This window comes from Homarus americanus, unplaced genomic scaffold, assembly GCF_018991925.1.
Source record: "Homarus americanus isolate GMGI-L3 unplaced genomic scaffold, GMGI_Hamer_2.0 scaffold25827, whole genome shotgun sequence".
Lineage (NCBI taxonomy): Eukaryota > Metazoa > Arthropoda > Malacostraca > Decapoda > Nephropidae > Homarus > Homarus americanus.
Window position 1 is genome coordinate 4,641,264 of NW_024738300.1, and position 25,553 is coordinate 4,666,816.

The 25,553-nt window shown below is 39.8% G+C and overlaps 1 protein-coding gene across 1 annotated transcript in view; it reads right to left on the bottom strand.

Moving 5' to 3' along the window:
* Positions 1 to 24,686, bottom strand: part of LOC121873941 — a 42,855-nt gene extending 18,169 nt beyond the window's left edge. Inside the window, exons 1-5 of the mRNA XM_042377820.1 lie at positions 24,596 to 24,686; positions 23,306 to 23,397; positions 17,795 to 17,899; positions 14,201 to 14,433; positions 1,933 to 2,061 (exon numbers count right to left, since the gene is read on the bottom strand). Coding sequence (XP_042233754.1) covers positions 1,933 to 2,061; positions 14,201 to 14,433; positions 17,795 to 17,899; positions 23,306 to 23,397; positions 24,596 to 24,677 — 641 coding nt within the window. The 5' untranslated portion in view covers positions 24,678 to 24,686. The remainder of the gene's footprint in view (positions 1 to 1,932; positions 2,062 to 14,200; positions 14,434 to 17,794; positions 17,900 to 23,305; positions 23,398 to 24,595) is intronic.
* Between the last annotated feature and the right edge of the window lie 867 nt (positions 24,687 to 25,553).

A 25,553-nucleotide genomic window follows, 5' to 3' on the forward strand; every position in this document is an offset into this window, starting at 1 on the left:
CTGATTCAGAGAATAGGTAACACCTTTATGTTCAGCATTTATAGGAAACCTACTAATGTGTGTTCATACATTCATTATTATTCTGCCCGCCATGTATTTTCATCAATGTTTTTACGTGCTCTAAGAATATGCAGTCTGGAATTCATTGAAAAAGAATATAAATATATCTATAATATTGTCTTGAACTTTAGTTACCCAAGGTCTTTTATAGACAAATGCCTTAACATTACTATGAAATCTGTTTATAGAACTGAACCTAAGCCCACCCATGACAATAAGAATCTCTTAGTATTACCATTTAACAAAAATTTATCTCAAGTTCCTATACAACTGATAACCTGGAACGTTGATGTGACATTTAAAAACTCATACACTGTAAAATAAATGTTAATTAAAAACTTCCCCAACAATGCAGGCGGCTGCATTTACAAGGTTCCTTGCAAGGAATGTAATATGTTCTACTTAGGCCAGACAGGTAAAGATCTTATAACTAGACTTAAACAACATAAATATAGTGTTAGGACAGGCAGGAATCCAATGCTCTTTTATTCATATGAGAGATAATAAGCATTGCATTGACTGGGATAATGCCTCCTCAATATTACCTTGTAATTCAATTGACGGTAGGAACATTATAGAATCCAGTCTCATTAAACATACCGAATCTGACAACATGAATTTGAGTAATGGTATGTACAAATTGGATAATTTGGTGATTAAGAAGATTTGTAACCAGGTGAGAAGGTTGGGTCATCTTACCCTATGACCTGACTACGGACAGCTGCTGTGCTTAGAGATAGCATGGTAATTTTTTTTTTATTAAGAAGATTAGTAAGGGTCACAGTATTATGACCGGAACATTGTGGACACCTTGTCCCCTAGGGACTTGATCTCACTCTCATCTACAGTATGTATTAGCCTTGTCAAGTATTAATCCTTAGACTGTACTCACCCCTGAAAATGTGAATTACACGAAAGCGCTTGGGAACTTCGTGTTTTCTTGTTTCCTTGTGGTTATCAGCATATACCTAGATCACGTGCACCTACAATGATTTATATATATATATATATATATATATATATATATATATATATATATATATATATATATATATATATATATATATATATATATATATATATATATATATATATATATATATATATATATATATATATATATATATATATATATATATATATACACACACATATAATATACTTTACCGTCAATGTATCTTACACCATCAGTCAAAATGCTAGATATTACTATTTGATTCAAGTACACTCTGTGGAAACTTGTCAATAACATTCCTCAGGAATATATATATATATATATATATATATATATATATATATATATATATATATATATATATATATATATATATATATATATATATATATATATATATATATATGAGAGGGATGGGTAATAGAATACTCTACATATAAATCCCAGGTTGCTGATCTGACTTTCTGCCTCATTTACACACAGTTGCAGGTTCTTAATTGTTTCTCTTACTTTGACAACACAACATACAGATATCGTTTCCCACTATTAATCTTTTTATTTGTATTTATTTATTGTCCATTGATAATAATAATAATTTTATTATTATTATTATTATTTTTATTATTATTATTATTATTATTATTATTATTATTATTATTATTATACTTTCGCCCCCCAGGCCACGATATGGGTCATTGACCTGTGCCCCAGTGGGCTAATCCCGTAAACAAAAAATTCATCCCGAAAGTAATTATCAATACTGTGAAAGAAAATAAGTGAAATACAAACGACATTCAACAGTTAATCAATTTTTTCAATATAAAAAAAAGTGTAGTAGGTAAGCAAAACTAATGTGAAGGATTATTCTTATGATCTTGCTGTAATATAAAGTGCAAACTATGTTCTCTACTACTGACTTTAAGTACTTCTCTGGGAATACATTCACTGCCGGGTCAAATTTTAATCCACTCTCAGCTGTCCATGAGGCGACTTTCATCACCTGGGCACCTCGAGCACTGTAGGGCAGGGACACATACGCCGTACACCTGTCGAAGTAGAAAAAAAATGCGGTTATCACAGCCGCATCCGTATCTAGAGGATGCGGATGTACCGATTTGTAGAGCTTGGTATTTTTTAATGTTTTTATAATACAAAATATTTATATAATATATTGATATATCATCACACACACACACTACTTACTACCCTGATGTCACTCGGAATCGAGTATGACGATTATGTATGTAATAGTGCTATTACATACTGAACATAAACATTAAACACACACACACACACACACACACACTACTACTACTTTGCTGTAACTCGGAATCGAGTATGATGGTCATCCAGCTATGACACAATGATATCGGTTATCAATGATGTCACCTAGGTTGGTGAGTTTTAAGGTGGCTAAAGGCCGACACGAGACCGGCAGAATCGTTCACGGATGTTGCACATGTGGATAGCTCCATCTAGTGCGGGAGGGGCGGCAGCAGCGTCCTTCCGGCGCTAGTGCTTATCTGCCTCGGTTTGCAGTCGGGCTAATTCAAAAGCATTGACAACTTCTCGTGTGGTGATCCTCCAAGCGTTACGGTATAAAGTGATGTTCTCCCATGTAAAGGGGATCGACTGGCACTTTTCAGGTATGTCTTAAGACTATCTTTATACCTTTTTAGTTGCCCGCCAGCATTACGTTTACTATTCGTTAGATGACTGTAAACTAGCTGCTTTTGCAGTCTACTGTCGTCCATGCGGGTAATATGGCCAGTCCAACGTAGTTGTTCATGGATAATGGTAGCCTCGATGCTCCTACAGTTGGTGTCAGCAAGAATACTGGCATTTGTTCTCTTGTCTTCCCAGCGAACTCGAAGGATAGAACGTAGACTAAGTTGATGAAAGTTTTCAAGTGCCTTGAGGTGCCTTATGTTTGTGACCCATGTCTCGCTGCCATATAGCAGAGTGGGGAGGACCACTGCTCGATATATATGTAAATTTTTAAATAATTTCAGCTCCCTACAGAGGAAGACACGGTTTCGGAGTCTGCCAAAGGTTTGAGATGGACATCTGATCCGATACTGAATCTCTTCATCGATGTCCGCGGTGGTGTACAGGTGGGAGCCGATATACCGAAAGTGGGTAAATTAGAGAGGGTAGATCCGTTAAGATGGATGGACGGTGGAGGTGTGTCTGAAAAAGGGGCAGCTTGTAAGAGAATCTGAGTCTTACGTACATTCACCTCAAAGCCGAAGTGTGAATACACCTTTTCATAGGTCTTCAGGATCTCCTCTAGGTCGCTTTCAGTGTGAGGAACAAGAATGAGGTCATCTGCATACTGAAGTTCAATAATGGAAGCTACCGACACCACTGTTCTTGCCTAGAGTCGTCTTATGTTGAAAAGACCCTTCATCCGGTACTCGATGTCCACCACGCCGGCTAAATTGGCACTGGCATGAGTAAGGAAGGCAGCCAAGAAAATGGAAAAGAGAGTCGGTGCCAGTACTCACCCTTGTTTAACCCCCTTTCGGATGGGGAAGAACTTAGACTGGGTGCCATTGTGCAGGACACTGCCGTTCATTCCAATGCGTAATTGCCTCACAATGGCGATGAATTTTGGGAGGCAGCCAAAATGGCTGAGGGTCCACCAGAAGGCTTCCCTGTTGACCGAGTCGAAGGCCATGGTTAGGTCGATGAAAGCCATTTACAGGTCACGACGCTATTTTCAGCACTTTTCCTGTATCTGGAGGGCAGCAAAAATCATATCAGTGGTGCCACGTGATGGTCTAAAAAACACATTGAGATTCTGGGTGGAAATTTTCAGCCTCAGGAAGAAGTCTGTTTAGGAGGACTCGGGCAATAATCTTCCCAGCTACGGGCAGCAGCGAGATCCCGCGGTAGTTGCCACAGTCTGTTCGGTCTCCCTTGGGGGATTTCCTCCTTTCCCAATTTATTCTCCAAGAGAGAGTGGAGATGGCTGGTAAGTAGAGGTCCTCAAACTTTATGCACCTCGGCTGGGATTCCATTAGGCCCTGACACTTTGTTATTTCTCATCTGTTTGATGGCAGTAGCTACCTCATCCAGGGATGGAGGATAGCTGAGGTAGGTCAGCTCTGGATGCTGAGGGACCTGCTGGGTAGTCAGGACATCCACCTCAGTGTTTCGTTTGATCAGTGAATGATAGTGCTCTTTCCAGTACTGAAGGAAGCCTTCATCATCTATATTTATGGAATTACCGTCGGATGAGCAAAGAGGGGCTGCGCCACTAGTGATTGGCTCATAAAATGTTTTGGTGGAATATAAAAATTCGCGCATCTAGTGCTGTTCTGCAAAATTTTGTTTTTCACATGCATTATTTTTTAACCAGTCATTCTTTTGATTGCAAAGTTCCCGCTAGCCACAGCTTTCTTCTTGTGGAGGGTATAAGCTTTGGTCCGAAACTGAGGGCTGTTCTGCCAGTCAGTTAAAGCAACGCGTTTATCATTGATGAGTACATTGATTGCTGGGTCAATTTCATCAAACCAGTCATTGTGTATTCCTTCGATCTGGCCGTGGGTCTCTGCAGGTTTTGATGATGACAGTGTTGAGCATATCTCATTCGGCACTGGGATTTGGGTTTTTTCGTCGTCGGATTGTTAATCAGCCCATGTTCGAGTTGCTCTCTGAAAGCATGTGCTACCGCTGGATCCTCCAGACGCATAGTGTTAAAACCTCTTCTAGAGGCCTGTTTGCCTTCGCCGTTCTAGGGTAACGTGAAGTGAGAGCTTAGCTCTGACGAGCCAATGATCAGTGTCGCAGTGGTCTGATCCATGCATGGCACGAGTGATGTGGACATGCCGGCGACCTTTTTCTCTGACAATGATGTAGTAAATGAGATGCCAGTGTTTGGATCGTGGGTGTTGGCACGAACCCTTGAACTTATCGGCCTGCCTAAACAAGGTATTGGTGATAGTGAGGTTGTGTGCAGCATACTTGCTGAGGAGGAGTTGGCCTTTGGAATTACACTTTCACACTCCATTTCTCCCTACATTTCCCTGGCAAATGTCAGCATCTCTTCCAACTCTGGCATTGAAGTCACCAAGGGGCACAACCTTTTCTTCTCTGGGGATATAGGTTAGGACTCTGTCAAGGTCGGCGTAAGAAGCTTCCTTGATGTCATCCTCTGCATGCAGTGTTGGGCATATGCACTGATGAAAATGGCAAGACGTAAGTGATTCAGTGGGACTCGGGGCGTCATGAGGCGCTCGTTGAACCCAATAGGCATTCCAGTTAGCCTGTGTATAGGATGCATTGGCGTATGGCAAAAAAACTCCATAAATGCAATTTCTTTCCGCAGCAGGCTTACCCTTCCAGAAAAAGGTATAGCCAGACCCCAGTTCTGTGAGTCGACCCTTGTCTGGGAGCCGGGACTCACTAATGGCTACTATGTCGATGTTATACCTAACCAGCTCTTATACCACAAGGGCAGTTCTTCTTTCAGGACGCTCATTTGTGACAGTATCCAGAAGGGTCCTGACATTCCAGGTAGCGACCATGTGAAGTTGTATAGTTTGTTTTTGTTTGGATCTGTGATTTTGATTGTGTTTTCGACTGCATAAGGATGACCTTACTAGGTGCGTTTGCTGAGTGAGGTAGGTTTTTAGACAGGCTATGTTTAGGGCACCTTTTCTAGCCCCCTCCCCATGTGGGGTGAGCAGAGCGGCTCCTCGAAAGGGCTGTTCAGTCGCACAGACAGAACCTGATTGCTCTGCTGCCTAGATCCCAATGCATAAATGACCATGTTATCTGTGCCGCCCATGTGCAGAGTTGTGACTAAAGACTCCCGGCAGTCATCTCTGCCTGTCCCCATCGCCACTCGTCCGTCGCCATAGGACTTTTGGGGGTATAAGGGTTTAGATGATGATGAAAGGTATGATGAGCTGGATGATGGCTGCAAGTGAGTTGATTTATGTGGTAAGGCAGGAGCTCAGGCTGCAACCACACATGTTGGCTTTCCCTTTTCCTGATCCAGTTGTGCAAGTGTTGCAACGACTGGAGAGAGGGAGAGTTGCAATGGACTACTGCCAATAGCCCAGTTTGTTGGGTATCTCCTTAATTGCCTCTCCATTATGCATTGCCTTCATCCACTGGTGTAGTCGTTGTGTTCCCATGGTGGTCATGTCTTCCACCTATACCGCCGTTGGGGTCTTGTTGGAGCTCTGTAAGCATGTCTGCCTGATGCGAGGCTCCACCGCCGATTTTTTGTCTGGAGTTTACTCCCGTAGCCTTATACCTCCCAAGGTTAATTCGCAAAGGAGCGGGGCAGTAGTTGGTAGGTGCCAGGACGTGTTCACATGCCAGTGGGTCTATGCGCTGTCCCTCTGGGGCCCACTGCTACTCCAAGATCCCATGCTGGTCTAGCCTTGGCCTACGAGGCACCCAGTTACCGTGTGTTGCCGGATCCAAAGACAATTTCCGACATTTGTGTCGGTTCGTATTATGGTGCACCTGACGATTTTTACAGTCGTAAGTGATTCAGTGGGACTCGGGGCGTCATGAGGCGCTCGTTGAACCCAATAGGCATTCCAGTTAGCCTGTGTATAGGATGCATTGGCGTATGGCAAAAAAACTCCATAAATGCAATTTCTTTCCGCAGCAGGCTTACCCTTCCAGAAAAAGGTATAGCCAGACCCCAGTTCTGTGAGTCGACCCTTGTCTGGGAGCCGGGACTCACTAATGGCTACTATGTCGATGTTATACCTAACCAGCTCTTATACCACAAGGGCAGTTCTTCTTTCAGGACGCTCATTTGTGACAGTATCCAGAAGGGTCCTGACATTCCAGGTAGCGACCATGTGAAGTTGTATAGTTTGTTTTTGTTTGGATCTGTGATTTTGATTGTGTTTTCGACTGCATAAGGATGACCTTACTAGGTGCGTTTGCTGAGTGAGGTAGGTTTTTAGACAGGCTATGTTTAGGGCACCTTTTCTAGCCCCCTCCCCATGTGGGGTGAGCAGAGCGGCTCCTCGAAAGGGCTGTTCAGTCGCACAGACAGAACCTGATTGCTCTGCTGCCTAGATCCCAATGCATAAATGACCATGTTATCTGTGCCGCCCATGTGCAGAGTTGTGACTAAAGACTCCCGGCAGTCATCTCTGCCTGTCCCCATCGCCACTCGTCCGTCGCCATAGGACTTTTGGGGGTATAAGGGTTTAGATGATGATGAAAGGTATGATGAGCTGGATGATGGCTGCAAGTGAGTTGATTTATGTGGTAAGGCAGGAGCTCAGGCTGCAACCACACATGTTGGCTTTCCCTTTTCCTGATCCAGTTGTGCAAGTGTTGCAACGACTGGAGAGAGGGAGAGTTGCAATGGACTACTGCCAATAGCCCAGTTTGTTGGGTATCTCCTTAATTGCCTCTCCATTATGCATTGCCTTCATCCACTGGTGTAGTCGTTGTGTTCCCATGGTGGTCATGTCTTCCACCTATACCGCCGTTGGGGTCTTGTTGGAGCTCTGTAAGCATGTCTGCCTGATGCGAGGCTCCACCGCCGATTTTTTGTCTGGAGTTTACTCCCGTAGCCTTATACCTACCAAGGTTAATTCGCAAAGGAGCGGGGCAGTAGTTGGTAGGTGCCAGGACGTGTTCACATGCCAGTGGGTCTATGCGCTGTCCCTCTGGGGCCCACTGCTACTCCAAGATCCCATGCTGGTCTAGCCTTGGCCTACGAGGCACCCAGTTACCGTGTGTTGCCACGAGGATCCAAAGACAATTTCCGACATTCTGTGTCGGTTCGTATTTATGGTGCACCTGACGATTTTTACAGTAGTAGATTCTCTGAGGATATATTTGTAACATGTTCAAACGGTAAGCACTCCTAATTCAAATACATCCAGGATTTATTTTTAAGAATCTATAGCTGCAGTAGAGTATCAGATGGCGAGGAAGTGCGGTCTCTCTTACTACAGTGACTGGTGTCGGTTGAGGCCAATGAGAATAACATAATATTTAAATGTAAAATTTCATCGAAATCTAGATAAGAATTTACCTAAATATTAAGTATCAAAATGATGATATAAATTCACCACTGAAAGAGAGAGAATGTTGCTGATCACTTGTTTGCATCATCGGGTTCCTAGTCAATACGGGTGAAACGCCTGGCAATTCAAGTCTCCTTTCATAACGTTAGTCTGGCAGACGACTTGTGGAGTTGGTGAAGAATGGACTCAGGACTGGTTCATTAATTATAGCAGGTATTTGTTACTGCTTTGTTTCTTAATATTGGGTGCACTGCAGTTTTAATTTATGTGCATTCGTTTTAGTCAGTGCAATCGGAAAATCGCAATTTGTGATGGAGTTTTATGCAAATTGAATAATTACAAAGGAAGAGTTGAAAAATATAACAACTATGAGTAGATGCTGTTTATCATGGAAAGGTGAAAATACTATTCAGACTCAGACTAGAGTCCAAATAGTGTCTAAACTTTCGCTTCATAAAAACATGTCTTGAGGCCTAATGGTGACAAACTAGTGACAAAAAATAGTTTTTATATTGTTATTGAAGCCAATGATAATCTTATTCAGTGTATGTAACCTAAAACCCGAAAGAGCTTACAATAACAGTTGTATCATCTGAGTGCTGAATATGCCTGCCTACATGAATAGAATGTTATTAAAAATACCAGTATAATGTACAACTTAGACGAAAATCAATTTACAACCTTTCGGGCTACGTGACATTCCAAACCACACAATATAACAGATTCCATACTCCTACCAACACACACGTATATAAAATTATAAATTCACATTACATCCGCATATATATATATATATATATATATATATATATATATATATATATATATATATATATATATATATATATATATATATATATATATATATATATATATATATATATATATATATATATATGGTATAGATATATAGATGATGTTCATTGTGTTTGGCCTAGAAACAGTGACCCATTGGAATTTTTAGACAAGCTTAATGATATTGTCCCAAGTGTCACATTCAAAATTGGAAGAGAAATAAATGGATCCCTTCCATTCCTTGATATGCATATCATGAGAAATGGCCAAAACTACAAATTTAAGGGATACAGAAAGCCCACACAGGTAGACAGTTTCATACACTTTTTATCGAATCACCTAGACTCTACCAAAATGTCAGTTTTTTCTGCTATGTTCTTAAGATGTCTGCGTATTTGTAACTCTGAATTTATTGATGATGAATTGAAACACATTCGTTCCATTGTACAAAAACTCGGGTACCCTTCTGTGTTTGTTGATCGTTGTTTTAAAAGGGCTAAAAAATCCTTTCATTCCTCTCAAACCAGGCAAATTCCTACACTTAAGAATATTTTGACTCTGCCCTATCGACCCCTCGCCAGTAGAGAGGGGTCGGGGAAAGTGGGAGTCAAAAAACAAGCAGGTCCTGGGAAGTAAAATTAGTTGCTCAGGACAAGGGGTAAAAAAGGACCAGGGAAGAGTAGGTTTAAATGTATACTATACAAACAGTAGGGGCAGTTCAAAAGATATCGAAGTCATTAAACTGCTAAGAGAACATATGGGCACGTGGGTGGAGGAGACTGCAGTGGGAGCGGGTAAACAAAGTGAAAGACTACAGGGAAATAGTGTTAGGAATGATGACAAAACTAAATTAGACAGGGAGTTTAAAACTAAAGGCGGTAAGGGGAGGACTCAGAACACGACTAACTTAAATGTATACTACACGAACAGTAGAAGTATGAGAAACAAAATGGATGATATTAAGGCCTTGGTATGTACCGAAAAAATCGATATAATTGTATTCACTGAAACATGGATCAACCTAGACACACGTGAGTTACCAGTCGAATACCAAATTGCGGGTTAAAAACTGTTCCATACCGATAGGCAGACCAGGAAAGGAGGCGGAGTAGCAATCTATGTTAGGGATAATCTGAAGTGTGAAATAAATAAGGAAATAAAAACTGAGAGGAATACAGAAACAATTTGGATAGAATTAAGCGACGGTCGGGAAAAATTAATCACAGGAGTAATATATAGACCCCCAATCTTGATAGCGTCAATGAGCGACTTATCTGGAATGAAATGCTCAGGGCTTCCATACACAACAAGTCTTATAGTAGGCGACTTTAACCCTTGGCCAAATAGATTGGACTGACCTTCACGGGTAACTCAGAATCCACAGGATTTTCTCGAGACGATCCAGGACTGTTTCCTAAGTCAACATATAACTGAACCCACACGGGGTAATAATATACTGGACTTAGTTCTGTCGAACAGAGAAAACCTAATTAGCAATGTCGAGGCAGGGAACGAACTTGCAAACAGCGATCACAAAGAAATTCGATTCCAGTTAGATTTTCAGGGCAGACGTAAGGAAAATTCCACTAAAGTACCAGATTTCAGAAAGGCAAACTTTGACAGTTTAAAGAGGCAGCTGAGAGACGGGGTGTCGCGCTTGGCTGTGAACCTGACAGATGACACTGTCTGATGAATGAGATCTGGAGATTGCCGAAGTTCCACGACAATTTAAATATGAGTTACTTAATGCAAATGTATGCAGAAATATAACACATACAAAAAAAGTCATCTAGACAACAATGACCCAAATGGATATGTATTAAATGTTGAAGAACATCACACAAAGGGAAGGCTATAGGTAGAAGGATAAATCGTATAAAATTCACCTCCGACTATTATAGGTATTACAGTAGTTAAAAACCGAGATAAGGAAAGCAAAGAGGAATAATGAGGTAAGGATAGCGCGGAGGCGAAGACAAACCCCAAAGTATTCTACCAAACAAAATATCAAAATAAAACACGAGAAAGATTGGACTAATACGTCAGACTTCGGCGAGTCACTGATAACGACAGAAAAATGGAGCAATAATTTGAATAAATATTTTCAACAGTTTTCACCACCGAAAATTCTAAAGGATGATGTACCCGAGGCACCTAATTTATTCAGAGATAGTGAAGAAAAACAAATTAAGTGAGATAGTAGTGACTAGTAACGATGTTAGTAAGCAAATAGGACAAACTAAAGCCTACTGTCACCTGGTCCCGGCGAGATATTTGCCAGAGTATTAAAAGAATGTATGGAAGAGCTTTAGCTGCCCTTAGTAAAAGTTGTTTAACATATCAATGTTGGCAGGTAGTACCAGAATCCTGGAGAGCTGTTCTACCACTGATTTCAGCAAAGGGGATAGATCACAACTCTCTAACTACCGCCCAATCAGTCTAACATCAATAGTAGGAATTTTCTGAAGCACTATTTCAAACTTATCGAAATCATTCCGGAGAAGCAATCATTGATCACGATTCCAAAGTGTGCTTCACATGCTTGATTGCCTTGCCTCAATCAATCTATTAACATTCTTTCTATCAGTTTCGAATCGGTGGGCGGAGGGGCACACTATGATGTGTAAGTATCTCGACTTTAGCAAGGCCTTTCACAAAAGCCCAAATCTAGCACTCACTAGAAAGGTAGAAGCTCATGGCATCAAAGGTGACATCCTTAAATGGATTAGGGCGTGGTTACAGGACAGGAAACAGCGAGAGCATTAACGCAGTAAGTCCCATTGAGCAACGCCACAAGTGGAGTTCTCAAGGCTCATACTTGGACCATTATTATTTATTATATACATAAACGAAGCATACATCGGCAATGACAGCAACATAAGTAATTCTACATGATGACACTGGGGCTTAGACGGCATCAACCTATTTGAGAATTCTGCAACCACAGGAAGATCTAAAAAAAATTTTTGGAATGGTCTGAAAATGGTAGATGAAATTCAACGTCGATAAAAATGTAAAGTACTCACTATAGGAGATGTAAACAGGGAAGCCACAGACACTAGATGCTGAAACAACGATGCCATAGAGAAACTGACTGGTGAGATATTAGGAGGAATGATAAGTAGGAACCTAAGCCAAGTCAACAATGTGTTTTTTGCTCAGAATAAGGCTAATAAAGTACTTGGGTTCATACAAAGGAGTAAATGAAGTAAGATCTAAAGGTATCATCTTAAAACTAGACTTCTGTTTTGTGAGAATAATAATTGACACAGTTCAGTTCTGGCCACCTGATACAGAATGAATATAGAATCCTTGAAAGAATTCAGAGGAGAAATTGACAAGACTAACCTGCTATTAGGAACCTTGAGTAGCAGAGACAGGTTAAAGCATCTTAATTTGCACCCTTGAGAGACGGAGATGAGGGCGACCTGACAGAGGTAGAGGCGGAAGGTAGGCCTAACAAAGGGGACATTACAAAGGTACTCAAACTATCCAACAAGGAGCGAACTCGTAACAATGGTTTTAAATTAGATAAATTTAGATTTAGGCGTGAAATAGGTAAACACTGGTTTGGAAACAGAGTAGTGGATGAATGGAACAAGTTACCAAATATCATCATTAACTCGAATACGCTGAATTGTTTCAAACATAGGTTGGATGCTCATATGAGGGGTTGGGTGTAAACGGGACTGCCCAGTATGGGCCAATAGGCCCGCTGCAGTTTCCTCCATTCTTATGTTCTTATGTTCTTATGTAATGAATTTGTCCCTTTAGTTCGGTCCCTCAAGCTTCTAAATATTAATGTTGTTTTCAAGTATGACTCAACCATTACCAATATGTTAATAAGAAATAGCCCAAGTTTGAATGTAAATGGAAGTGTTTATTGTATTCCATGTAGCAAATGTAATTGTAATTATGTAGGACAGACAGGAAAAACACTGTAGCTCAGAATCAAACAAAATAAGTACAATAACAGAACAGCATCTGAAAGCAGTGCCTTGTTCGTTCATGTTAGGAATAATAATCATCCCATTCCTTGCGAAAAAAGCTTAGAAGTATTCAAATCATCTTGTGTCACAGAAAGACTTCTGGTTGAAGCTAGTTTGATTAAGGAATTAAAATCAATAAGCATTAGTGATGGTCAGTTCAAAACTGATAATATGTTACATAAATTTATTTGTCAGTGGCCCAAGGTTAAAAATGCTATGAAAACCTTTGATCTAGATGTATGATAGTTATTTAGTGGGTCCCTTATTTTTTACCTGACCTGACTAGTCACGTCGCCCCCTTCTCTTAAACTCCTCTTCGTGTGTGTTGGTGTGGGGATTAGTGGATGACATCATTATGACCTGACCTCATGTTTAATAAGGTCACCCTGTATATTTAAGCCTCTCTCTGTCTATGTAATCCAGTTGCCTCTGAAGATATCTTGAATAAAGACGAAAGCTAAGGTGCTCCGTTGTTTCCCTTTTCCCGTGTGATTGTATCAATATATACATATATATATATATATATATATATATATATATATATATATATATATATATATATATATATATATATATATATATATATATATATATATATATATATATATATATATATATATATATATACTCACGTTCAAAGTCTCATGGTTTTGATGAAAATATAAGTCAAAGTTAAAAGTGTATTCAGCTAAACAATTGTCAAATATCTCTCATACGCCACTTTTGCAGTACCCTTGTTGAGGTGGTATACAAAAGTCAAGGCCACAGCAAAGTGACACAGTAGACAGGCATATTACTTGTCCTGTCCACTGTATACAAACTATTGGATTGGGATCATTGCTACGCTTCATCGATCAATATGATAACCACCGGCGTGGTAGAGGGACTTATGAATGCATCAATAATAAAGAATAATGAGACATAAACACAAAATATAAATTACTTGCTACGAAGAATTTAAAACATTTTTGTTGTTGTTTGTTAGGTAACGTAACTAAATTAATAAATTAGTATCTAACCTAACCAACATTAAACAAGAAATATCCATAATAGTTCAAAAGTGCGGGTGACCATAACTCACAAACAACGATCATGTTGTCTTGCAAACAGGAAAACGGTAATTCCACTTCATAAGGATTTATTTTTTCATAAATTTATTACAATCACAATTGACAAAGAATAGGACTAAGGTATCACTAAAGGTGACTAGTCCCTCCATCTGCTCCACCTGCTTCTTGCTGTGAAATACTTCAACATTAAATTTGGTTAAATCCATTGCTATGCGTTCGTGTTTTCGTAATCTGACCTCAAGGCTGTATGGGTGCAGGGTCGGACGCATTTCTGATTCACACGCCGAGGAAGCAATGAGACAAATAAATTACCTGAAGGTTCCTGCACTTTCCTCCAAGCTGAGCAACATGGCGTTCATCATGGAGAATGTCCAGAAGGTGCTCAGGAGGTCACGCACCTCCGGGAGGGGCAGGTGGGTAACGGCGAGGAGCTTCGTTGACCACACCAGGAGGCGGCCCTTGAGGGACCACTCTGCGAAGGCGGCGAGGAAAGCTGGGTCGTCGCTCACCACCACCACCGTCACGCACCATGACACCTGCCGCAGCTGTTGACGTAAACATGGTAGAAGTATTGTGAGAGTGACCTACCCACCTCATTAGTAGTGTGAGAGTGACCTACCCGCTTCAGTAGTAATGTGAGTGACCTACCCACCTCATTAGTAATGTGAGAGTGACCTAGCCGCCTCAGTAATAATGTGAGAGTAACCTACCTACCATGTGTGGTTTGCAGAAAGGGAAACAATTGTCGGAAGCCACATGGCAGGGAGGTAACACAGGAGGCCTCAGTGGATATCGCCGGACCCAACCGCCCGATGATATCCTAAATGATAGCAGTGAGTCTACTCAACCTGAAAATGTAGCACTAATAAACGCTGCTCCAATAGTAGCAGATGTCCACGAGGTGAATGAGAGACAGCCACCACAGTGGAATGGCATGCCGATGGAAAATGCGGACATATGGGTTAAAGAAACTTACTCAGAAATTGTCAGGTGGTCGCCAGCTAACCTGTTTGAACCACCCAAGTGTGCGGCCACCAAAGTAATGATTCGGGAGATGATTCGCCTCATAACTAAGTACACTCAGGACTGCTTCCTTGCCTCTTTGGCTCTTCAAATACTGGCAATAATACCGCAGCTATTCTGTCAGAGGACACACACAAAGACTAAGCACAAAGAAAATGCGGCAGCAATGAAGAGAAGATTGACAATGTGGCAGAATGGGGCCCTTGATGATCTCCTATGTGAAGCGAGAACACTGCAGGAGAGACTAAAATTTAAAGGAGACGGAAAGCAAAACACCGATGACGTTGCAAGAAAGTTTGGAAACAAAATGAGCGTGGGAAAAGTGTCTCTCGCGGTAAGATCTCTCACAGAGGAATCCTCCGGTGGGGTTCTACCAATAAACAGAGAGACATTAAAACAACTGAAAGAAAAACACCCCCCTGCAAGGGAAGACAAAGGCATCAGGTTACAAGGTGACTATATCCCACCAAATGCTGTCCTGTTCGAGAAAATAACTGGAGGGATGGTGTGGAAAAAGGCACTAAAGACTCAGGGAGGTGCAGGCCCTTCAGATCTGGATGCAAACGGTTGGAGAGTCATCCTCAGCACTAACAAGTTTGGCCCCGTAGCAAGTGACCTCTGCACTGCCATTGCCGTCCTTGCAAGAAAGCTGGCATCCTCGTGCTGCCAACACCTCCATGCTCTGACGGCCTGCCGCCTCATTCCCCTGGATAAGAATCCAGGATATAGGCCGATAGGGGTGGGGGAAGTGCTGAGGCGGATCTTCGGAAAATGCACAATAGGGGTGGTAAAGGAAGATGTCAAGGCAGCAGCAGGGAACCTGCAAGTTTGTGCTGGCCACCAAGCTGGAGGGAAAGCTGCCATTCACGCAATGAGAACGATATTTGAGCAGTACGATTGCGAGGCCGTTCTCCTGGTGGACGCTTCAAACGCATTCAACAAACTTAACTGCAAGGCCGCACTGCACAACATCAAGATCAAGTGTCCAAGCTTTGAAATGTATGTTGAAAACTCCTATAGGAATCCATCAGGCCTTTATATAGTAAACAACAAGGCTCTAAGAGGTGATACCATCATACAGTCAACCGAGGGAACAACGAAGGGGGACCCTGTTGCAATGGCAATGTACGCAATAGGCCTATCCGTGCTCCAACACACAATAAAATTTGAAACAACTGAGATCAAGCAAGTGGCGTACGCTGATGACCTTATAGGAGCAGGAAAAGTGGAGGACATCAAAAAGTGGTGGGACCTGGTAACATCACGAGGCCCACAAATAGGGTACCACCCAAACGCCAGCAAGTCCTTCCTCAATGTGAAGCCAGAACATTATGAACGGGCAATGGAGGTGTTCGGTGGAAGTGAGGTCAAAATAACAAAGGATGGCCGAAGACACCTAGGCGCAGTAATCGGCACGACAGACTTCAAGACCGAGTACGTAACGGGAAAGGTGAATGAGTGGGTTAGGGAACACAAGCTCTGTCTGAGATTGCTAACACAGAGCCACATGCGGCTTTTGCGGCATTCACCCATGGAGTCAAGCATCTCTGGAACTACCTGATGCGCGTTATCCCTGATATCGGACCCCTCCTCCACCCTCTGGAAGAAGCTATCAGCGTCAATTTCATTCCTAAATTAGTGAAACACCCTCACTTAACCCCAACAGAAAGATCATTCCTTGCACTGCCAAAGACTGGGAGGAATGGGATTGACCAATCCAGAGGAGATTGCTGTCACAGAACATCAAAACTCAAATAAGCTCACGGCAGCCCTAACGGATCACATAATAGCTCAGAAAGCAACAGGGGAGGTGGATACCAGTGAAGTAAACAAGATTCGAAGGTCCATTACGACAGAACGACAGCACGGCCAATGTGATAAGTTGCAGCAGCTGTTGCTGCAGGTACCAGAGAAATTGAAAAAAAAGTAGCTATAGCGCAGGAGGTGGGCGCCTCGAACTGGTTAACTACGTTACCGATAAGGGCAAATGGTTTCAGTCTCAATAAACAAGAATTTACAGATGCCATTGCTTTAAGGTACGGTAGGCCAGTAGAGGGTTTGCCTTCGCAATGCGTGTGTGGCTCTTCCTATGACGTCAATCATGCCATGGTGTGCAAGAAAGGGGGCTTCATATGCATGAGGCATGAGGAAGTAAGGGATCTTACAGCAAATATGTTGAAGGAAATCTGCCGTGATGTCAGGGTAGAATCGACCCTCCTTCCATTGGACGGTGAGAATTTCCAACATAGGACTTCAAACACATCCAACGAAGCCCGTGTTGACGTCAGTGCTCGAGGATTCTGGACGCGGGGGCAGTATGCCTTCTTCGACATCAGAATTTTTGATCCCATGGCCGCATGTCACCGTAACTTAGCTCTTGATGCTGCACCCAAGAGGAACGAGAAGTTAAGGGCATACGGGGAGAGAATTCAAAACGTTAATCAAGGCAGCTTCACTCCTCTAGTGTTCATAACCTCTGGTGGGATAGGACTAAGTGCAAGATGCTTCTACGCCAGACTCGCGGAGGTGCCATCTGAACAGAAACAGCAGCCCAGAGGTTATGTTACAGACTGGATGAGATATCGACTGTCCTTCTCTGTCCTTAGGTCGGCTTTGCTCTGCCTCAGGGGAACGAGAGCATCGGCCCCAAAGCCGACAACAGTTGCAGATATTGACTATGAGGCAACAGTCACTGAAGGCCGCATAGATCTGCGGCTCAACTAACTCAACACAGCTAGGATAGCTACTTATGTATTAGGATATTTAAGTTTAAGGTAATGAAATGGCGGCGAAGGTGTGGCTATAGAGGGAGGCTGGAGGCCACGTTAAAAAAAAATGTAAGAGTGACCTACCCGTCTCAGTAGTAATGTGAAAGTGACCTACCCGCCGAGCTTCGTTGATCACCCGAGAGAGCTGCTCCTGTGTCACGTTAGCGTCCTGGCTGTCAACCTCGAATACTCCCAAAGGATATTCTAAAGGGCCAAATACCTGAAAGGCGATACGTAGAATGCTTCAAAATGCAGTAATTTCAACGAACAGAGAAATGGTAATCGCATAGGTAAATTTTTATTCAACTTATTTAAGTAATAATTAATAGGATTTTTCTTAATTATGAATGAAATTGCTAATTAAAACTATAGCTTTGAGGAGAAAAATTATGATACCTGAGAGATACACTCACATCTGTGAGCGTGTGGTGGTTATATTATTTTCTCGGCTTAATGAACTCTTCTCATATACTGTAGACTAGTGGTAAAATATTGAAATTTAACTTCAGGAGTGACGGTAAGTTAGCAACTGTTATCCATGCCAGACAGTTAATATAACAGGTACTGAACACATTTCAGGTAGATGACACTCAGTCTTATCTTTTATTGTTGCATTAAACGAAAAAAAAGGCCGCTGAACGCGTATTTGACAGATTTCAATAAAATCTGATATCTCGAAATAAACAAGCAAGCCTCATGAAATTTGGAGAGAGAAAGGCTTTTAATAATATAGAAAGAAAAGTGAGACTGTTAGTAAAACAATTCCAAAATCATTTAAGCAAGCAAAAATATAGCTGCCCAAACCCATGTCCCCGTTTTAAATAAAACTTGATGTCTGAAAATATACAATCTGATCTCATTCGGTTTGGTATGTATGAATATTTTAATAAACTAGAAGAGCAAAGTAAACATTGAGCTCGAAAATGACATCTCTCTGATTTCACTCAAACATGACATCTCTTAAACATACAATCTAAAAGGAATTGTGTTTATAGATGTACATAAGACCACTTATATCATAAAACAATGTAAAATGGCTTTGATTGAATAAGCAATATTCAATAATTTAAATATAAAGTACATCTTTTGACGTATGTAGACTAGTCGAAGTCATCATTTGCACTATTAGGTGGATTTTGACAGGTTCCACCACTTCAGCCACACACAGCAGTACATCTTTGGTCTTTTGCATGACAACTGCATCTTGTTGTTTCACAGTTCTTGCACTGACATTGGGTAAGCTTAAGGTAAACACTGGGAAACGATTCTTCACTCATCAGAAGAGGAAGTATGTTTCCAGTTTAAGGGTCTTTCTACCAACCATTGTCAATATGTGTACTTTTGATGTTTTGTAAAGAGGACTGGGTTGGTCGTAATTTTTTCAGATTCCTTTGTACCTTTGATGAACATCTTGTAAATTATATCGTTGATCTTCGTGTCATTTTCGTTCGAGGAGTAAAGCCTGTAGATACACTTTTTCACGTTTTGCTGTGATCGTTTCATTCAGATAACCTCGTCCGAGGCTAATTAGCAAAGTTCAGTGCTTCTTGAATATTTTCCAGGCTGATGTTTTTCAATGCCACATAACTAGCTGACTATGTCACATCCAGTTAGTGCATGAAAACCTGAAAGATTATTGCGGAGAACTGGTTCAATTTCTGTGTCGTGTACAGTAACGGACCTTAGTTGTTTCGATGGGGTCCTCGTAGTATACTAATAGTACGAAGAAATTAGTGTTTCTTGAGTTGACGACTATTTGTTCATATCCTTGAGTTGCTAATGATCTGGCATGAGGAATTATTCGGGTGTCTGCTTCATCATGGTTAGACCTGAGTGAACTAACATCTGTCCCAAGAGAGGACTCCACAGCAGTCATTTCGTGGAGTCCCCCAGATGTTACAATTTCACAATTCTGCAAGATTGGTTTTGATTGAACAATGAGCTCCTTACTCAAGAAAGTTTCCAATTTTTTTTTCTGGAAGATCAATGAACTGTTTCAATGTACTGGTAAAGATACAGTCGTGGTCAAAAGTCTTGAACACTTAGCAATATCTGGCATCTAGTTCTGAGTTATACATATATGATTGGGATATACTAATAGCACTACTTGTCATCACATATTATGCCTGAACCACAAAATGGGATAAAACTCTCCTTAATACCCAAAATCTTCGGGTACTTACATGCCAAATACTGTCAAGTGTTCAACACTTTTGACCCCGACTGTACATCCTTGTTTTCAATCTTTCGCCGGATTGGTCTCTTTTTCTCCACCCTGTCAATATGCGTTGTATCTTTGATACATTTTCTTCATCGCGGTCGAGGACTACATCAACTCAAGAACGTGCATCACTCAAGTGACCGAACTAATATGTTTTGAATACATTTGCCAGATTTCAAAAAGTAAAAAAAAAAAAAGAAAATTTCCAATTGCTTGAACAAGTGCGTGTCCATTAATGATGACACGTTTTGAGATTTGTGAATGGAAGTTGTATTTTCAACAGTTGTATAAGACTGGAGAATTTCTCCAAAACTACCTTATTTGTCGGTCGTAGAACTCTTGATGTTCCAGCAAGAGAAAGAGGTACAGTTCTGGTGCCCCTATTACAGAATGGATATAAATTCACTAGAGTCGGTGCAGCGAAGAATGACAAAAATGATTCAGGGACTTAGAAACCTTCCATATCAGGATAGGTTAAAGAAACTTAACTTGCATTCCCTAGAAAGACGAAGAGTGCGGGGAGATATGATAGAAGTATTTAAGTGGGTGAAAGGAATCAATAAAGGGGATATAGATAAAGTTCTTATAATATCCGAGCAGGATAGGACTCGGAGCAACGGATTCAAGTTGGATAAGTTTAGGTTTAGGAGGGAGATAGGAAGAAACTGGTTCACAAATAGGGTTGTGGACGAGTGGAACAAGCTTACCAACTTTGTAGTAAGTGCGGGAACTCTGGAAAGTTTCAAAAGGAGGCTAGATAGATTCATGGATGATAGAGAGTGGTAGTAACTCTCGACAGGAGCTGCCATGCACAGGCCAACCGGCCTATTGCAGACTCCTTATTTTCTTATGTTCTTATGTTCATCATTTTTTGAAATTAGTCAATGTTGAACAAGAGTTCTCTTTGCTTTTCCGCCTTTTTCTTTCAATGCTGGATCTTTGGTTTGCACGTGCTACATGTGAGAGTGAGTGTTAGGTACATTAAATGTTTTTGCTCTTTATGAAAACCTAAATCCTTTTTGATGAGGCGCAAATCAACAAAATGTTGCATCTTTTCTTGTCCTCAGGTATGTACTGTTAACAGAGAGTCAGTGATATGGTGTGGAACAACGTCTGCAGTGGCCAGACAAAAACAATACTTGGATTTTCATGTCGAAAGATACCAAACCTGTTAATCTGGTCAACAATCTTCTGAATATCCTGCTTGTCACATTGTATCCTTGCTAGTCCCACTTCTTTCATATTTTATTTTGTCTCAATTTCTTTTTGTCCCTTTATATATTATTAAAGCCTTGAGCACAGCAAATTTCATGAAGTTAGCTTGTTTATTTGAAGAGATATCAGGTTTTATTTAAATATTTCAACTACGGCTTGGGCAACCATTTGTTTTTCGTTTAAAAATCTACTAAAAGATTCAATGCACGAGTTGACGATTCTGGGTAAACACAAAAAATACACTCTGCCACTTTCGTAGAGTGATACGGTATATATAATTTGCATTAAAAGTTTAAAGTCCTGCTAAAATAGTCGAGATAAGTTTATTCCTCTAGAAACAGGACCGCCATTTGTAATGACGTTAATCCCTTCAAACTCATTGCTGCAGTCGGATGTAGTAGAAAGGATGTCCTCTTCAGACTCCAAATGCCACGTTCAGGTAAGTTTTAAAGGGTTTTTTTTTGTGGTCTAAGTCATGGACATTTCGTAAGTGAAGAAATGTGCTGTGAACCGCAACTTCAAACATAAGTTGGATGGATATATGAGAGATAGGGGTTGGGTGTAAATGGGGCCAAAAGGCCCGCTACAGTTTCCTCCATTCTTATGTTGTCTTGGACACCAGCTCAGCTGTCATGTACTCTTACCTGGTAGACTTTCTCTTCTTTTTTTTCAGTTCATTTACAGAGCATATCAGTACTAAATGGAGATAAAAGTTAATTTTCAATAATGACATTGTCTGTACTTTGTTTTGGTGTTTCACTAATGAACTCCTGGGGTATATAATTATTTATATTATTTAATGGGTAAAATTTTACTTTAACTACCAAAAGTATCTGATGTTTAGATTCGAGATAGGCTATATTGGGTAAATTTTAAGTTTTGTCATCCCTGTACTTAGACATGCAGACTAAGTTTTTTTCTGGTGGTTTGCGATTTGTTACGAGCGATCTACACCTTCATTTCTATCGGAAATCACTAGTTTTGAGTTAATACCCCCCCCCCCCCCTTACCGTTAAGCTAACCCTTACCTAACCTAACCTAACATATGATCTGTATCTTCTTATACGATCGAAAAATGTTTGGCGACAAAAATCCTGTAGAGATAGTGTGTCTTATTGTTTAGAGTAGGTGCTGGATTCTGTCATGGGGAAGTGCCGTCGAGCAGCAAGCAACCATCTCTTCGTTATCTTTCGGTACTGTGATGAATATTTTGCCTGATTAGGAATTGTAGGTACTCTTGCACATTGGCACGAGGCACTAACGACACTTTCTCCTTTGCTTGAACATTGTATATGGCCATAAGTCCTGTATTTATGTAGGTAACAACACATATTCCACAGCTGTCACGTGACTTTTTTAGCAGCTTTAACCCTTATTTTTTACCCTTTTTGGCTCAATTTATTTAAAAATATCATTGCCATTGATAATTTAAGCGTTTTCTTTACCCACTGACCTGCCATCTTAAGAAAAAATTCCGACCATCAACTCGTCCATTGTCATCCACCTGAAATGTGTTCAATATAGTTCATATTAACTCACTGCCATGGATGACAGTTGTTAGCAATATGTAACTCCTAAAGTGATTTCTAGAGGGTTTTTCAGGTTTTGCCTCTAATCTAACAGCAACGGATTCAAGTTGGATAAGTTTAGGTTTAGGAGGGAGATAGGAAGAAACTGGTTCGCAAATAGGGTGGTGGACGAGTGGAACAAGCTTACCAACTTTGTAGTAAGTGCGGGAACTCTGGAAAGTTTCAAAAGGAGGCTAGATAGATTCATGGATGATAGAGAGTGGTAGTAACTCTCGACAGGAGCTGCCATGCGCAGGCCAACCAGCCTATTGCAGACTCCTTATTTTCTTATGTTCTTATTATTATTATTATTATTATTATTATTATTATTATTATTATTATTATTATTATTATTATTATTATTATTATTATTATAAATAATTCGTCTCGTATCATAGGCTCTATACTTTACGTTCAGGGCACCCACTTTTACTCTACAATATTATTATAACATTACCTATCACTTGCATTATCATAATCATTAAATTCAATACAACTACTATTTTTTATCACTTTATAACCTTTAAAACTACAAAAAGTGCTTTTGCAAAAACTACAAGAATTGACTCATAGCTTACATATTCTTCAGGTAATTTCTTAAAAAGTAGTAGCAATGCTGTACCTGGTAAAGAGTTTGGTGGGAGGTGGTGCCGTCAGTAAGGAGAGCGAGAGTGCATGTAGGCCGGGTTGTAGTCTCCAGCAACGCCCTCACTGCTGCTGTCACATGCGACCATAATTACCATGACAATCCTCCTCTCCAGTGACCTCTCATGTGTAATATTGCTATAAATTCACACTCTTTAGTGAACCATGTGATTATATTACTATATTCTTTTCTTGAATAATACGGCCTATTACCTTATAACTAACCGTTATTTTGAAGAGTTCAAAACTCGAAATATTTAAGTATCATTCGAATCAGTTTCATAAAAAGGAATATCAATGAAACAATACTCGAGACACGCTTCATAACAGTGAGACAAGGTGTGTGTGTGTGTGTGTGTGTACAGACATTTTATAAAAATATGTGAGTTAATAGGGCAAACATTAATAACACTGATAATATTACAATATATACAAGGTAATATTATCGTAAACGGAATGCCTTACTGCTAGAAGACTTTTTGAGAGCTTCATGGGTTCGAATACCGTAAGACACCCATATTCATACCTACGGTTGGCACCTAAGATAACGAAACACCAGCAGTATTTTGGTGATCTGTTGGTGTATAATTTGTAAGTCTGTCGAATCAAACTAATGGAATGTGTCAAAGGTTATGACGCAGTGGTATAATGCAAAATATTGTCTGTATATTATGAATTTCCGAGGGAGTAAAATCCCAAAAGGGGTAATATAAAACTCACAGTGACAACATTATCAAAACTCCCCTCTCGTTTGCTTTAGAATCATAACAAAATATGGTATGTAAGGTTGATGACGGAATTTCCATATTTTGAGTTTGGTAGTTATTTTTGGATATCTAAATGAACCTGTTTACATTTGTTTACATAGAGTGTGATGACTGTGAAATTGTTTATTAGGTGCACAGCTTTATGTTGTTTATTTTTTACAGCCAATATAAACTGTCAATATACAATAAAACAGAGAGAAAATATAAATATATCTTCATTAGTAATAAATCAATACACGTACACGCCTTGAGTGGAATGACTGGGTCCTGAAAGTCCTTAACTGTGTGATATGAGGTACTCAGCGGTTCATGTCTAACCATTACGGCACACGAAATCGATGGATAATAATGACAAAACACGCTTCAGATTTTGAAGGTAACGATTATGACAGGTAAGTAATGTTATATTCATGAGACGCTGTTCATCAAGTGTATGAACTGTACCTACTTTTTCAACGTCTCTCTCTACACTTAACATGAGAAAACTACCATCCACTGACCTGAAGAGCTATGGGTGGTGACAAAAGCCTTGGACACGTCAAGAATCATGAAGAACACCAGCGTCACTCCACACACGCTCATCGCCGTAAAGTCGTCACTGGGGATACAACATATACAGTATATATATATATATATATATATATATATATATATATATATATATATATATATATATATATATATATATATATATATATATATATATATATATATATATATATATATATATATATATATATATATATATATATATATATATATATATATATATATATATATATATATATATATATATATATATTGTTTCGCCTAATATAATTATAATTATACATAAAAAGAGGTGTGAGACAGTGAGGCACATCAGTCAGGAAACAGACGTGATGGAGCACGTACCTTGTCAGGAACAAAATAGCCTCCATAATGTCTATTTAATGTGCATTATAAAGAGGTCGTATTAATGCTGAACGCGAAATTGGAGCTTTACTTAGGAATCTATAAAAAAGTAATTAAGAGTAATTAGAATTAGTCACGTAAGACTGCAGCTCCCTTGAATAGACACCTACATAAACACATTTAGATTTTTGTGTTGAAAAATAATATCGTATCATAATCCAATGGAAGTAAATAAGATAAAAAATATTACGTGGGATATGAATTTTATTAATCTATTCTTATTATTATTATTATTATTATTATTATTATTATTATTATTATTATTATTATTATTATTATTATTATTATTACTATTATTATTATTATTATTATTATTATTATTATCATTATTATTATTACTTTTATTATTTTTATTATTACTATTATTTTTTTATGTGAGGCGCGTCAAAGTTTCTAGGAATGTCGCCCCAGACTAAACCTCTTCAAGAATGTTGCTGTCTCAGTGGTGTAACTAAGAGTACTTTTTGTGTTCAACCGTGAGCGATCAATAATGCCGCAACTTTT